Raw genomic sequence first — 14007 nt, 5'->3', positions numbered from 1 at the left:
TAACCAAGTATTTTTGTTGCCTGAACGTAAGTAGTTCAGTTTCACAACGTTAACCACGTGTGTAAAACTGCGACCCTTGCACATTTTTAAGTCAAAGTGTCAAATGTTGTTTTGGAAATCGTTGGCAAACGACCTAGTCAGTCGTTTAGTTATGAGGACGTGTTGGTTATGGCGTACATTTACAGTGTTAAGGATCTGTCTACAACGCACATTTTGCTTAATGCTTAATGACTAATAAAGTCATGAGTGAGCTGAGTGATATAACCAGTCACACTTCAGTCAAAATCAATTACTGTCTGCGCTGTTGTTTAGATGTCATCATCAGAAGCAGTCTGCTGAGTGCAACGTATACTGTATCTGTTATTATTTGTATTCTGAATATATTTAAATCTGGAAAGCATTTTGTGCTGAAGCTTGAAAAGCGTTTATAAATGCAATTCTTCTTCTTCTTCATTGTTATAGGTAGGTGGAGCCTGGAGTTTGGAAAGATGAGCTCTAACTAAAATCATAAATCTATATCCAGGGCTCCCTTACACTTGTGCACTTTCCAAATGAGCTCCTGCGTTAGAAATACTAAACCAATCTGTGGTGGGTTTGGCTAAAGGCGAGGTGTGAGCGCGGCAGATTTATTACCATGACAGCCTGTGAGACAGCCATATGGTTGCTCCCCAGACAATGCCACCAGCAAGTGGAAGGACTACCGCTGACGCCACCTGGCACACACCCACCGACCCAGATATCGACAGAAAAGGTCACAAACACCTCTTCATCACCTCAGACAAAGAAAGAGAGTGCAGTGGGTGTGGTGTTTTTTTTAAACACTGCTACTACGACTCCTACTATTACCACTCTGTATGAAACAGCTTTCAATAATTGATCATCTTTACAGTCATTTTTCCAGCTAAAAAAGCCAGTTCACCCTTAGTTTCAGCTTCTCAGATGTGAGGATTTCCTGCTTTTCTTTGCTTAAAAACGCTCTCTCTGAGTTCTGTGATATTGTGATGAGCATTTTTTTCTATAGACAAAATGACAGGAAATAATCAGCGGCTTACAATAAAAAATAATCATGAGCTGCTGCCAGCTAATAGCTCTTAATCATGAATAAACCTTCTACTGGTTTTGCTTTGTTTTCGGTTTACCAGCAGGACTTAATGTAGTATCTCATGTGATATACTTTTCATCTATGTAGAGTAATTTACAGTGTACTGTACATGTTTTGATGCATTACAGTATGTAGAAAAGGCATTTTCAACATTGAGCACAATGTGCATATTCATGTATAAGGATGTTATTTTGCTGTGGTTTATTATGAACATTAAGTTAAACCGTCTTTGTGAGGTCATAACAAACCACTTTACTGTCGAGTGACAGTGATCCGACGTCCCCACTGCAGACCATGCTGCCGGTGCATACAACATGAAAGCACAAACAGCATGCATTCAACAATTAGCGTGATAAACCAGAGCAGCAGGATATAAATTCAATTTTAAAAGCATGACTCAGCATGTTTATCTTCCTCAGCTGAGATTCATAGTCAGACTGAATTCATTTACAGAAGAAACTGCCAATGCCTGCAGGGTAGAAGAGACCTACTTTTAAATGTTAAACTTGTATTATTGAATCCACAGTAATTGTTAATTCCCTGCTGTTCTGTAATTCATTCACTGACATTATTTCATATTATAGCCGGAGAAGAAATGCTGCTGTTAGAATAGGATGTACAGTAGTAATACTGTAACCACAGAAGAGTAGTGGTGATGGGGATTTATTGGGAATTACAGATCAATAAGAGATCCATGACTCTTTCCCGACAGTCATCTAAATAATCATTAGTAAAACTATTCCATTCATGTTTTTATTCTTGATTGTGGTAGAGAGAGAGTTGTAAATGCTCTTTGTTTTATTTATATCCTGTTCCATTATCAAGGTTGGTCATCCTGGAGAGCAGGTAACAGGCAGACAGAAAACAGCACTGAAATGATGATGACAAACTTAGAGGAACAGCTGGTATTTGTAGAGCTGGAACTAATCTGAGGGAATGGGAAGCAGGTGGTGATTGCGTGATGCAGGTGAGGAAGTGGACGGCAAGGCAAGGTAGAGCAGGGACACGTTCAGTCCAAAACAGTGTGCACCAGTTTTGCTACAGTTTCTGGTTTGAACCTCATAACGGTGTGCAACAGGGTCTGAGGTATGTTCTCTCCCGTTTGATGGGTATGTCGGAGGTGTTACCCAATCAACAGCGTCATAGGTAAACTCTCATGTGTTCAATGCATTGCAGTTTAAATAAACATTTAGCTATGTTGTGTCGGGGCTGAACGCACCCAAGAGGAGGAAAGTGGGAATGGGTGTATAGTTGGGTGGAGCAGTGTTTTTTAAGGGGGGCATCTGGTGGATGGATGGCAAATGACAAGGAAGTGATTGGGGATAGTGAAAATGTAGCTGAAGAGGGGGACAAAGAGAGCCAGCGTGAATATGCACATATGCATATGCACAGGTGAGACATCTATTACGATTTCTAAATTCCTCATTGTGCCTCATGGATCCTGAACTCTGTGGTTCCCAACAGACATTATGTCTTTGCAGGTAATTAGTTCTTAATAATGAGTCCCTTAGATCCCATGTTATTAATTTTTTGAGGCCATGTTAAAACCTCCCAGTCACGGTAACATTTATAGGAAACGCTAACACATCATCAGACCATGGCATTAGCCTGGCTGGTCTTTTTTTTTTTTTACATTTACCTTTTTTTCTTACTTTCCTCAAGTTTACATTTTTACATGTACATGAAGCACATTTGGGTTTCCATGTGAGTGTAGTAAGAAGAACTTACTGTCGGCCAAAGTTAGCAGAAAATCACAGAATTTGTTTATGAATCTGCTTAGTCTTAGTCTCCTCTTTTATTGACTGAATCGATGTCTCACGTCACTGTTGTCAAAGTTTGGCAGACATTGGTCTCTTGGCTTTGGCATGGGTTCATCATCTTGTTAGCAAAACCTTCGGTCTGTTCGACAAACATAAAACATTTCTCTGTGGGCAGACTTCCTGCTTTTTAATGTGTATATATACACACACTGTATCCATTGTATATGTATGTTGTATGTATATTGCTGAGATTATATTTATATGGATATGCTAGCTTACTTGTCAGCTAGGTGTCAGCAGCATTCTAATATTGATCAATATAATATAAAATTTACCATTCATAGGCCGACAGAATTATTTATTCCTAACCCTTACTGGGCTGTTTGACTGTTTTCACCATTTTTGCCTCCTGCTGTTATTTAAATTAAATAGCTTTTAGTTTGAGGAGTGCAAGGGGAAAGTTTGGAAATTAATTATTTAATTTGCCCTTTGAGCTTTAAGATGCGGAGATGCTGCAAATTAATTTTTATTATAGTTCTGTATTATGTATTATTATATTGTAGTAGAGTCGGTTAAGGCGTGCTAATGCATCTAGAGTGAATCTTCAGGGTTCAGTGAGGACAGTGAATGTAAACACACACACACACACACACACACACACACACACACACACACACACACACACACACACACACACACACACACACACACACACACACACACACACACACACACACACACACACACACACACACACAGGATTTCACTGAGGCATGACCCGACGCTTTTAAACCAGTCTCTGAGGAAATAAAAAAAGAGGTCAGTGGATTGAAGTGACATCAAACATTCATGACAACATGACCGACATTAAGAGGATTCTGTCATGTGTTGTTATGAGCCACTGCCCCTCTGTGGACTCTGTGGGTTATTGCAATAACAGTGATGGGCCTCAGACGTCCCTGCACAATAACCATGTCTGCTTTGCTTCTGTTCAGGGTTTATCGAGTCATCTCACTGGTGTGATTTAAATATTTATAACATTATATTAGCTTCCATATTCACATCAATAAAAGATATGAATAGTTCTGTTCAGGTATTTATTAATTAATAAATGATCGCCCATTGTCAGCTGGGATCGGCTCCAGCCCCCCCGCAACCCAAATAGGGACAAGTGATTGAAGATGAATGAATGAATGAATGATAATAAATGAACACGGATGAATTACTTGTGTCCAGTAGGAAAAACTATTTAATAAAAGGCCCTTTCTTATCATTTTCATCACTGTTTATTAAGTCGGCTATGTTCTATTCTTTCCTACTATTGTTTTGTGTGATTAATGCTCATTTTGTGACACGTTGTTTAACCACAGATGCAGTAAACTGGGTGTCTTGTATGCATTTCTTTGTGCAAGATGCAGAAAGATGCATGTATCTATTCTATCACAATCAGGTTTATGATCAAGAAGGTTTTCTCTTACAAGGAATTTGCGTTGACGTTTGTTGCATACAATAAACATATAAAAAGGAAACAGTCAATAACATAACATATAGAATAGAAAATTGCAATAAACATATGAAAAGAAATAAAAAATATGTACAATATAACTGTTTCACAATGAGAAAGCTGTTACAGTTTAGTGCAGGATGATGAAAATATTGATCAGAGGATGTGTTAAAGTAAATAAAATATGTGCAGTGAAAAGGGTCACTAAAATTTTTTTATCATCTCCTATTCACTGTGACTCAAAGTACAGTGGACGATAATATATGCTGATCATTTCATTCCTTTTAACTTCATGCTAGAACAAAAAAAGTCAATTTAAATAACGTACTTCTGTCGTTCTGTTTCAGTCTGGCCGCCTGGACTCTCATTACCCAAAAGTGTGTGGCCACCAAGGCAACGTGCTGGATATCAAGTGGAATCCCTTCTTTGAAAACATCATAGCATCCTGCTCTGAGGACACCTCAGTAAGTGACCCACTTTCTTTCATTTCTGATGTCTGCTTTGCACACCTAAGCTGATGATTATAGAGGTAATGTTACTGTGGAATCTGTCTGTGAGTATGTTAGATGCTGAGGCTGGCAGCCGTTGGCCCAGAAGGCAAAGAGGTCATCAAGTCATTATGGCCAGAGGGTCTCTGATTCAGAGGGTCTGTGCTGGATGCGGTCTTGTGTGTGGAGCTTTGCTGGCAGCTGCTCTGGATGTTGTTGTTGTGAGCAAGTGGCCTGAAAATGGCAAATGACAGATGTGAAATGCCTTTAAGCAAGGCACCAATCCACTTGATGTTGAGTGCATAAATGACATCAGACACAATATCGACCGTAAATGAGCATTACTCTTAATGTCAGATGTTACATGACATACACTAAGAACCTTTAGGCCTTTTTTCCAGTACATACACCTGTTACATTACTTGAGCATAGTAAAGCCATGGTAGCACCGTTTCCTTTATAGCACTTTCACTTGTTGAAGGATAATCTCCTCTGGTCCAACACAGAGCCTCTAACCATCGCTGTAATCCAGTCTAATCCTAATGCAACGGGTTACATTGATACCATGTGCTATTTTTGATCAGAGGGATCTCTAGCTGTGTCGTACTGATTGTAGTTTGGAGCTCATGTTATGAAAGATATGAAGTGGCCTCTGAAAAAACATAATGCCTGTAGGACTATGTTTGTGATTGTGTGTGTGTGAGTGTGTGTATGTGTGTGTGTGTCCTTAGTATGCCTAAATATTTACTGTGTGAACGTGGCAGGTGCGAGTATGGGAGATCCCAGAGGGCGGTCTGAGGCGCAACATGACGGAGGCGGTGCTGGAGCTGTACGGCCACAGCAGACGGGTGGGTGTGATCGAGTGGCACCCCACCAGCAGCGCCATTCTCTTCAGCGCCGGCTACGACTACAAGGTACCGCATCGGCAATAAGAGACCAAGCACAAAATCAACACAATATATATGTGACAGCACAATGATTAACTAACAATAAATACAGGTCTAAGGAAATAATCCCTTTTAGATAACAATGGTGGGAAAAACATTGGTATCATGATTCTTGCTTGATTTTATGTTGATGCAGATAAAGTCGATAATCAGAAATTCAAAGCCCAACTCTCTACATAATGATTGCCTGTAGCAATTTTGTAAGAGTAGGCTGTATGTATCATACAGCTGAACCAATTGGATGGTAACGTTACAGATGTGTGTGCCGTGTTTCCGTTCTAAGATAGACTTAAGTGTGATAAGGATAATGATAAGGACGGCTGAGCAACCACAGGTGGATACAGTGTGAGGCGTCTAGATATTCCCACCACCATTAGATACTGAAGCACTGTTAGATACTGTCAGTGTGTGTCATTTATTTGTAACGTTGAAAGTATTTTTACGAGATACCATTGTGTTGGATTAATCGATTAGTTGATCCACTGAAGATTATTCAAACTATTTTTAGCTGATACATTTATCAGGCGAAAAATGCCAACTATTTGCTGTTTCTAGCATCTTAAATGTGAGAACTTTGTACCTTTAATTCATCCACATCATTGTAAATTGAATATTTCTAAGTTTGGGTCAGATAAAACGTAAACTCTAAAGATGACACCTTGGGCTCTGACAAATTGTGGTTGGCATTTTGGTTCTTTTCTGTCATTATATACACTGAAGGATTAATAGATTTACCAGAACACTACCGGACAGATTAATCCATAAAATAATCATTTGTTGCAGCCCTGTGTATTGACGTCCCCTCGACAGGCCTGTATAACTGAATTAGTGATTTCCAAAGAACCGAGTTGGGATATTTCTTTCTTCTTATTACACTTTGATATCAGCAGAGACTGTCTGATGTGTTAACAGTAGCAGTCACTCAAATTCGCTTATTCAAAGCACCACAGCCGTCTAACAGCTCCACCCGAACAATCTCTCCCGACTGTGTCAGATCCTGATCTGGAACCTGGAGATCGGAGAGCCCGTGAAAATGATCGACTGCCACACTGACGTCATCCTCAGCATGTCCTTCAACACAGACGGCAGCCTGCTGGCCACCAGCTGCAAAGACAAGAAGCTGCGTGTCATTGAGCCGCGCTCCGGGGCGGTTCTTCAGGTCAGAGGGAGGGGGCTACAACCAATGCTACTGAGAATATTATGAATTGATGGTCCTACAATAATGACACATGCTTCCTCTCTACTGAACCACTCATTCCCCACATGGCTTTAAAATTATAGTGTCCATGTAGTTGAAGTTGTAGTTGTAGCAGTATGTTATAATTTAACTATAAAACTATGTCCTATTGGTCTGGAGCGGTTTTTCATGGTTTGGGCCAATTAGTTCATATTAAGAGAAATTGTAATGCTAAAGCTTACTGTGATATTTTAAGCAATACTTCCAAGGAGTTTGGAGGAGGCACTGGCCTGTTTTAACATGACAATGCCTCCACTCGCAAAATGAGGTCCATAAAAAGCAAATTTTCCCAGTTTTGTTTGGGAGAACCTGTCCTGCACAGAGCCCTGTCTTTAACCCTCTCCAGCCCCAACATCAGGGGGCCGTTCAGCATTTACTAAGTCACTTATGTCACTAACACAGCATATATGTATTTCTATGATAAATAAATGTATTATAATCATTTAAACACATTTAAACTTGTCATTTGATACCCACCTCCTCAGATTGTGCAGATCACACATGTACAACTAATGTAAAGATGTAAAGCGAACTGCAGCGTGACTAGCCAAGTCAAAATTATATTGTATTTATTTTTAGCACATGTAAAAAAACAACAATAATACATTTAAGAAGATATTAAGATATTAAAAGAACATGCAAAGGAATGCCAGAGAACCCACAAAGGGCTTGGCATGTTGGGTTCCCTACACTTATTCAACAATATAAAATGAAGAGAAAATAATAGAAAACATAGGTTTAGAGCCCTGAGGTTGTTGGTAAAATTGCAGCTCCATGCCAAACTTTTGGTCAAATTAATTTCTATCCAGGTTACTTAACAATTTTAAGAATATTTACTGCTTTTAAATAAAACTAGAGGATGCTGCAGCTTGTCCACATCACTTCTCAACCACTTACAGTAAGGCTTGACATTAGTGATCTTGCTGCCTGATCAGCATGAAATGGCTTCTGATTAAAATCCACATGCTGCACCAAGTATACAGTAGGTGATCAGTACCAGGCAGCAGGAGGAGTAGAAGAGGCAGGAAGAAAGGAAAGGGGACAAATCCTGACACCTTCAAAGATTCCAACAGAGGCGTGTTGTTGTCCTTGGTCTTTCAAAGTAAATGAGATACAATCATATTCATGCTGCTATGCACAGCTTGTAGAATAATTAATAAAAACTATAGGAAGTTCTTAAAATCTTACTTCATGTCATCAAAATATTGATTATAGAGCACATGCTTCCTAGGTGAACCCCTCCTCTGAATAATCATAAAAACGTTTTTGTATCATTTCTCTGTAATGTCACACAACAATATAAAAGTCACAGGAATAAATACTGGTAATATACAAGAGAAGGAACTTTCCTAGCGGGTGCATGTACCATTGAAGCTCTGTCTTTGTGTGCGGCTCCAACAGCAAGCCAGTTATAAGAACCACCGCGTAAACCGGGTGGTGTTCCTGGGCAACATGAAGCGACTGCTCACCACAGGGGTTTCACGCTGGAACACCCGGCAGATCGCTCTCTGGGATCAGGTCAGACAACACCTCCATATGGCTCATGCATGTAATGCCAGAGTGGGTGGAGCAAGTGCGTGTGTAATTCCCTGTGTGCATGTGTGTGTGTTGCTATTCCCAGGAGGATTTATCCATGCCGATTGTGGAGGAGGACATAGACGGCCTCTCAGGACTGTTGTTTCCCTTCTATGACACTGACACACACATGTTGTACCTGGCAGGCAAGGTCAGTGCTGATCCTTACTGGCTCACGACAAGGAAATGATTTTCCGGGACTGTAATATTTCTCAGATGTACCTCAGTCAGATTCACATTGAACTCTGACTTTTTGACAGATTTTTCTACGATGAAGTTTATTGAATAATCAGCATAACTTACCTGACAGGGGTAACAGGGTATAAGCAATCAGTACAAATGTATTATGGCAAATAAAGTAAGATGCCTTTTTTAATTTACAAGAGCATATGTACATAATTCTGAGTAATAAATAATTCAAAATGTGGCCTTCATGCATCCCATTACCACAATAGCGGAGCAGAAGGTGCCTTATACATATATTGAAGAGGTAATAGTGAAAATGGTGTCAAATATATGTTATTAATATCTATTTTTATGCCTCATATTTGACACTAAGCTACAGTTTACTGACTGTGAACTGACTAGTTGTTTCTTCAGGTTCTTTTTCAGTATTAATGTTTTCTCTGAAACAGTTTAGAGAATGTCACTCAAATTGTGAAAGTTGTGTCACACTATGAAATATCATTTAAATATCTGTCAGCGCTTTTAAGATGCAAAGTCACACAATTCCCGCACATTAATGCCCTGACACGTTTAAACAACAAACTCTGAGAAGTGCTGTCAGGAAGTGCTGTCGGGTGGCTGCAAATAGCTGCTCTACAAGAGATAAATTCATGCTTTTCTCATCCTTAATACCCTTCCCTCAATTTGAAACTAACTTCTGGGATTTGAAATTTCGGAGCATAGCACCAAATAAGATGAGGCTGTACTTACAGCATTAAGAAGACGCCAAATGTAAAACAAACTTTGGAGAACTACTTGTTTAACTGTAGTGTAATAGTCACATTCTGGTGCCCCGACAGGGGGACGGCAACATCCGTTACTTTGAGATTACCACAGAGAAGCCCTACTTACAATACCTAATGGAGTTCAGGTCCCCAGCCCCGCAGAAAGGACTCGGTAAGTCATTTGTTAACCAACAGTATACTGTATGATCAGAAAGACGGATCCTTACCAGTTTATCAGCTGTCTTTAGGGATGGGAGGGGGGTTACGCCTCTAAAAGTGGTGTTGCATGGCTGAAAGGATGAAATTCACTGAAGGAAGAAAAGAGTGAAGTGAATCCCCTCAGTGTAATTTTATGAGCTCCACTAACCTGCTGTCATTTTGCAGCTGGTTGATATGTTTCCCTTGTTGATGTGACTCCAATTAGGCATGAATTCTGGGAAGGGATTTTATGTTGTGGAAATGTTTTTCGTCACCACACGGTTCTTGCCTGCAGGTGTGATGCCAAAGCACGGGCTGGATGTGGGAGCCTGCGAGGTGTTCCGCTTCTACAAGCTCATCACTCTGAAGGGTTTGATTGAGCCTGTTTCCATGATTGTGCCAAGACGGGTGAGTGGGAATTAAATAGTTCACGAATGGATTCTACTCTGTTCTCTCATTATTAATCTTTTCTGCAATATGTCACATATACCCAGCACAAAATTAGTTAAAGAGCCATTAGGTAGCTTTTGTCTGGCTTTAAAGCATAGTTCAGATTATTTTGAACTTGGGTTGTACGAGATACTCATCCAGGGTCAGTTGATTACCAATAGTCTGCACGCCACCAGTTTGGAGAAGCAGGAAGGAGGACAGGCACAGAAGCTAAGCTGTGGATGGAGACAGCTATATTTAGGATATTTTCACAGCTTTACTTTTCCGTCCTTTGGCCCTACTTTTCCTCAATCGTAGAACCCTATTCCCACACCGAAGTGCAACTGTGCCACACACACCATTACACCGCAGATCAGCTGTTTGGGTCACGCTTTCCGAGGTTTATGGAATAGACCAAAGCAAGAAAATAAAAATGAGTGATTATAACAGCAAGAGGATTTCTTTATGAGCCGGAGTACACAGAAGAATAACTTTTGCAGAGGGAGACTGAACAGGTGTACGAATACAGATGTTCTATGGTTGCGGAAATGTAGTGCCGAATGCTGTCTGGCAGCAAGGTAAAGTGGTGAAAATATTCTAAATGTAGTGGAAAGTCAAGGACACTATGTTCAGACCAATTTGTTCATTCAATTTTTGGGGGGGATTTGTAAAACTATATATTTTTGGAGTCATTACAGACCGACAAATCAGAAAATCTTTGACTGACAATTTTTAGAAGGCATTACTGCGGTACATGCGGGTCCTGAAAATGGTGTACCATTACACTAAAAACGCCATAGGCTAATTTGCTGTCATCTGGCCTTAGAGTTCAGTAGTAAGTAAATAAATCTGAGGTAAAAATGTTTGAGGAAAAGATGTTATACAACATTTTTAGATAGTTCAAAGGGTCCTAAATGCAAGACTGCTGTATAACATTTAAATCTGGTTCCCAGTTTCTCAAAATCTTCATTCAAAAATGGATGCCTTGCTCTTAAGCAAGAAAATGCTGGTAGATACACTTAACTGGTAGGACACTTAAAGCTGAAGTAACTTTCTATAGAAAGTCTGAGATTGTGTGAAAATGTACCTCTGCCTCCACCTGCTGCTTCTAATGGCATCTGCTAGATTCCACCATGTCCGACCTAAAACAACCAATCAGAGCCACGGAGTCTCTGACGCAGTGTCAGTGACTGCTTGTGAACTGCAATCAAACTGTGAAACTAAGCAGCACTGATCAAATATCAATCAACAGTCTCTTACTGTGTTGCATATTTCTTACATAAAGTGATTTCAGGAAACATATTTGAGTTTACTGTTTAGCTCTAAAATTAGACAGTTTGGGAACCAATCGAGCCAAAACTAAGCCCCACCCACCAACGCGACAAAATGTCTAATTTTACAGCTAATCGTTACACTAAAATATATCAACGGAAACACTTTATGCAAGAGAAATATACACTTCACTAACAGAATATTGATTCATATTTGATCAGTGCTAGTTTCACAGTTTGAGCAGAGTTCACGAGCAGTCATGGACACTGCGTCAGAGACTCCTCTGCTCTGATTGGCTGTTTTCCTTCAGACAACGTGGAATCTTGCACATGCCATTAGCAGCACTAGAGGAGGCAGAGGTGCATGGGATTTTCACAGATTACCTCTCATATCGTGCTGTCGGGATATAGTGACAGTTTCAGCAAATATAGGAAAAACTTTTTTATAATTGAAAGTTACCTTCTTCAACTTTGCTGCTGCCCCCGTTGCTTTGCTTCTATGTCACTACACCCTGTCTGCTTCTCCACACTGGGGGCGTGCTGACCGCCACTGTAGGTAATACACTTTCTGTAGGACACAGCCCCATTTCAAAACATCTGAACTATCCCTTTAATCAACCTTCCTTGGTAACACATGTGGTATTCTTGCAAGTAATGAGCAGAAATACAGTGAGTAAGCTAGCTAATCAGAGCTGAGAGCAAACAAGGACAATCTAAGTGCAAAAGGATATTTTTTAATTTAGTACTTTGACTTGGAAACAAATGTATTTTGTAGCAAAACAGAAATAAGGGGCTAGCACGTGGTCATCAGTGTGGGTAAAGGATCTTTTTAAACACCTGCAGAGAGGTTACAGGTTATGCTCTGAGACCAAAAAATGTTGCTCAAGTCACCGTATTATAACCCTTGTTTATGGTTTACAGTCGGACACATACCAGGAGGACATCTACCCCATGACAGCGGGAACAGAGCCTGCGCTGTCCGCCAGCGAATGGCTGAGTGGCATTAATAGAGGTAAACAACACTATATGCTCGGTTGGAGTGGTGATGTGCTGGAAGTAATCTCTTGGGCAGATATTTACAATCAAAGCTACAGGAAAGCATTAAAACAACTCCCACAGAAATGTCAGTGAGAGTTCTTCTAATCAAGGCCGAACAACTTGATCTCTGATTTGCATTTTACTGGGTTTTCAAATTACGACATCAACCAATTGAAAACGAAATTGTTGCCAACAGCTCTATTCATCATGATCCGTCTGCTCTCTGCATCAGAATACACAAAGCCGCAGACTGCCATTTAAAACTGAAGGTTATCTCTGTGGAAATTATGCAACGCTTCCAAAACTTCAGAAACCCACAACTGCATTTAATGAGAAGCTACAGATTCTAGTATGCAGACCAGTTAGCAGATGACTTGAACATAATGGATGTCCACTTGTTAAAAAGCTGTCAGTATCGTAGGAGATGGACCCATCAAGTTGAAGGCCAACACGGAGCAATAACAGATTGATCTGATGGTCTCTGAAGGGCTTAAAGGTCCCATAGTGTGTGTGTTTTCAGGTTCACACTTGTATTTTGGGTTCCTACTTAAACATGTTTACATGCTTTAATGTTGAATAAACACATATTTCTTCTCCTGTTGCCTATCTGAATATATCTGTTTTCATCCTCTGGCAGAAATGTTCCGTTTTAGCACCTGTCTCTTTAAGCCCATCAGTGCAGCTCCGTCTGCCATGATTGGTCAGTGTTTCTGTGCTGTCTGCGTCTCTGCACCACCATTGCACCTGGAGAATGACTTTAGTAGCACTTTCTACATATATTCAGTATAGCTGTGACATCACAACCGTAAAGAAATCCTGACGGCTCGTTTAAAAACAAAGTTTCTGAATATGGGCTGTTTGCATTCTCATTGAGTGTTTTGATACTTTCACAGTGCTATATATTATTTATATATAGTATATATATAAATAATAATATATATATATATATATACTATATATATATATATATATATATATATAATATATATAAAGATGTCAAAATCTCACTTTTTAACATGTGGCCCCTTTAAGCCTCTTTGTGCTTTTGTGTTTTTCATGTTTTTGCTCACTTTGTGCAAACAGACCCCGTCTTGATGTCCCTGAAGGAGGGTTACCAGCGGCCAAACCAGTTAGTGTTCAAGGCCCCAGTGAAGGAAAAGAAGAGTGTGGTAGTGAATGGGATCGACCTGCTGGAAAATGTGCCACCCAGGACAGAGAACGAGGTATCTCTACTCTGCTGTACCGTTATTATAAAACTACTTTTACTTTTCATTTGTTCAGTCTAGAGTTGAAAATCTGATTGTAGATCTGCTTTTTTTTTTTTATAGCTTTGATACTTTCAATACTATGGAATGTGGTTATTGTATTGTTTTGAATAGTATCAATACTTTTGACAACCTTATTATTCTGTTTAACCAACAGACCAATTGAGTTTCATTGATGACCTTTTGAAACAGCATTTTACAAAACAATCTCACCTGAGAGTCCATTAAGTAGCTTTTCATTAT

The 14007-nt window shown here is 39.8% G+C and overlaps 1 protein-coding gene across 3 annotated transcripts in view; it reads left to right on the top strand.

The window, feature by feature from the left end:
- Positions 1 to 14007, top strand: part of coro2ba (coronin, actin binding protein, 2Ba) — a 46944-nt gene that overhangs the window by 30580 nt on the left and 2357 nt on the right. For 2 of the 3 annotated variants that reach the window (XM_083933863.1, XM_083933864.1), the window contains exons 3-11: positions 4714 to 4830; positions 5619 to 5768; positions 6796 to 6960; positions 8440 to 8556; positions 8660 to 8764; positions 9639 to 9735; positions 10057 to 10169; positions 12383 to 12473; positions 13583 to 13722. In XM_083933863.1, coding sequence (XP_083789989.1) covers positions 4714 to 4830; positions 5619 to 5768; positions 6796 to 6960; positions 8440 to 8556; positions 8660 to 8764; positions 9639 to 9735; positions 10057 to 10169; positions 12383 to 12473; positions 13583 to 13722 — 1095 coding nt within the window. Of the gene's footprint in view, positions 1 to 4245; positions 4291 to 4713; positions 4831 to 5618; positions 5769 to 6795; positions 6961 to 8439; positions 8557 to 8659; positions 8765 to 9638; positions 9736 to 10056; positions 10170 to 12382; positions 12474 to 13582; positions 13723 to 14007 lie in introns of those variants that run through there. The other variant, XM_083933865.1, reaches the window with a different exon arrangement.

The sequence above is a fragment of the Echiichthys vipera genome (assembly GCF_963691815.1).
Source record: "Echiichthys vipera genome assembly, chromosome: 1".
NCBI classification, from domain to species: Eukaryota; Metazoa; Chordata; class Actinopteri; order Perciformes; family Trachinidae; genus Echiichthys; species Echiichthys vipera.
The sequence above is the reverse complement of the archived record's forward strand: the minus strand, read 5'-3'. Positions and strand labels throughout refer to the sequence as shown.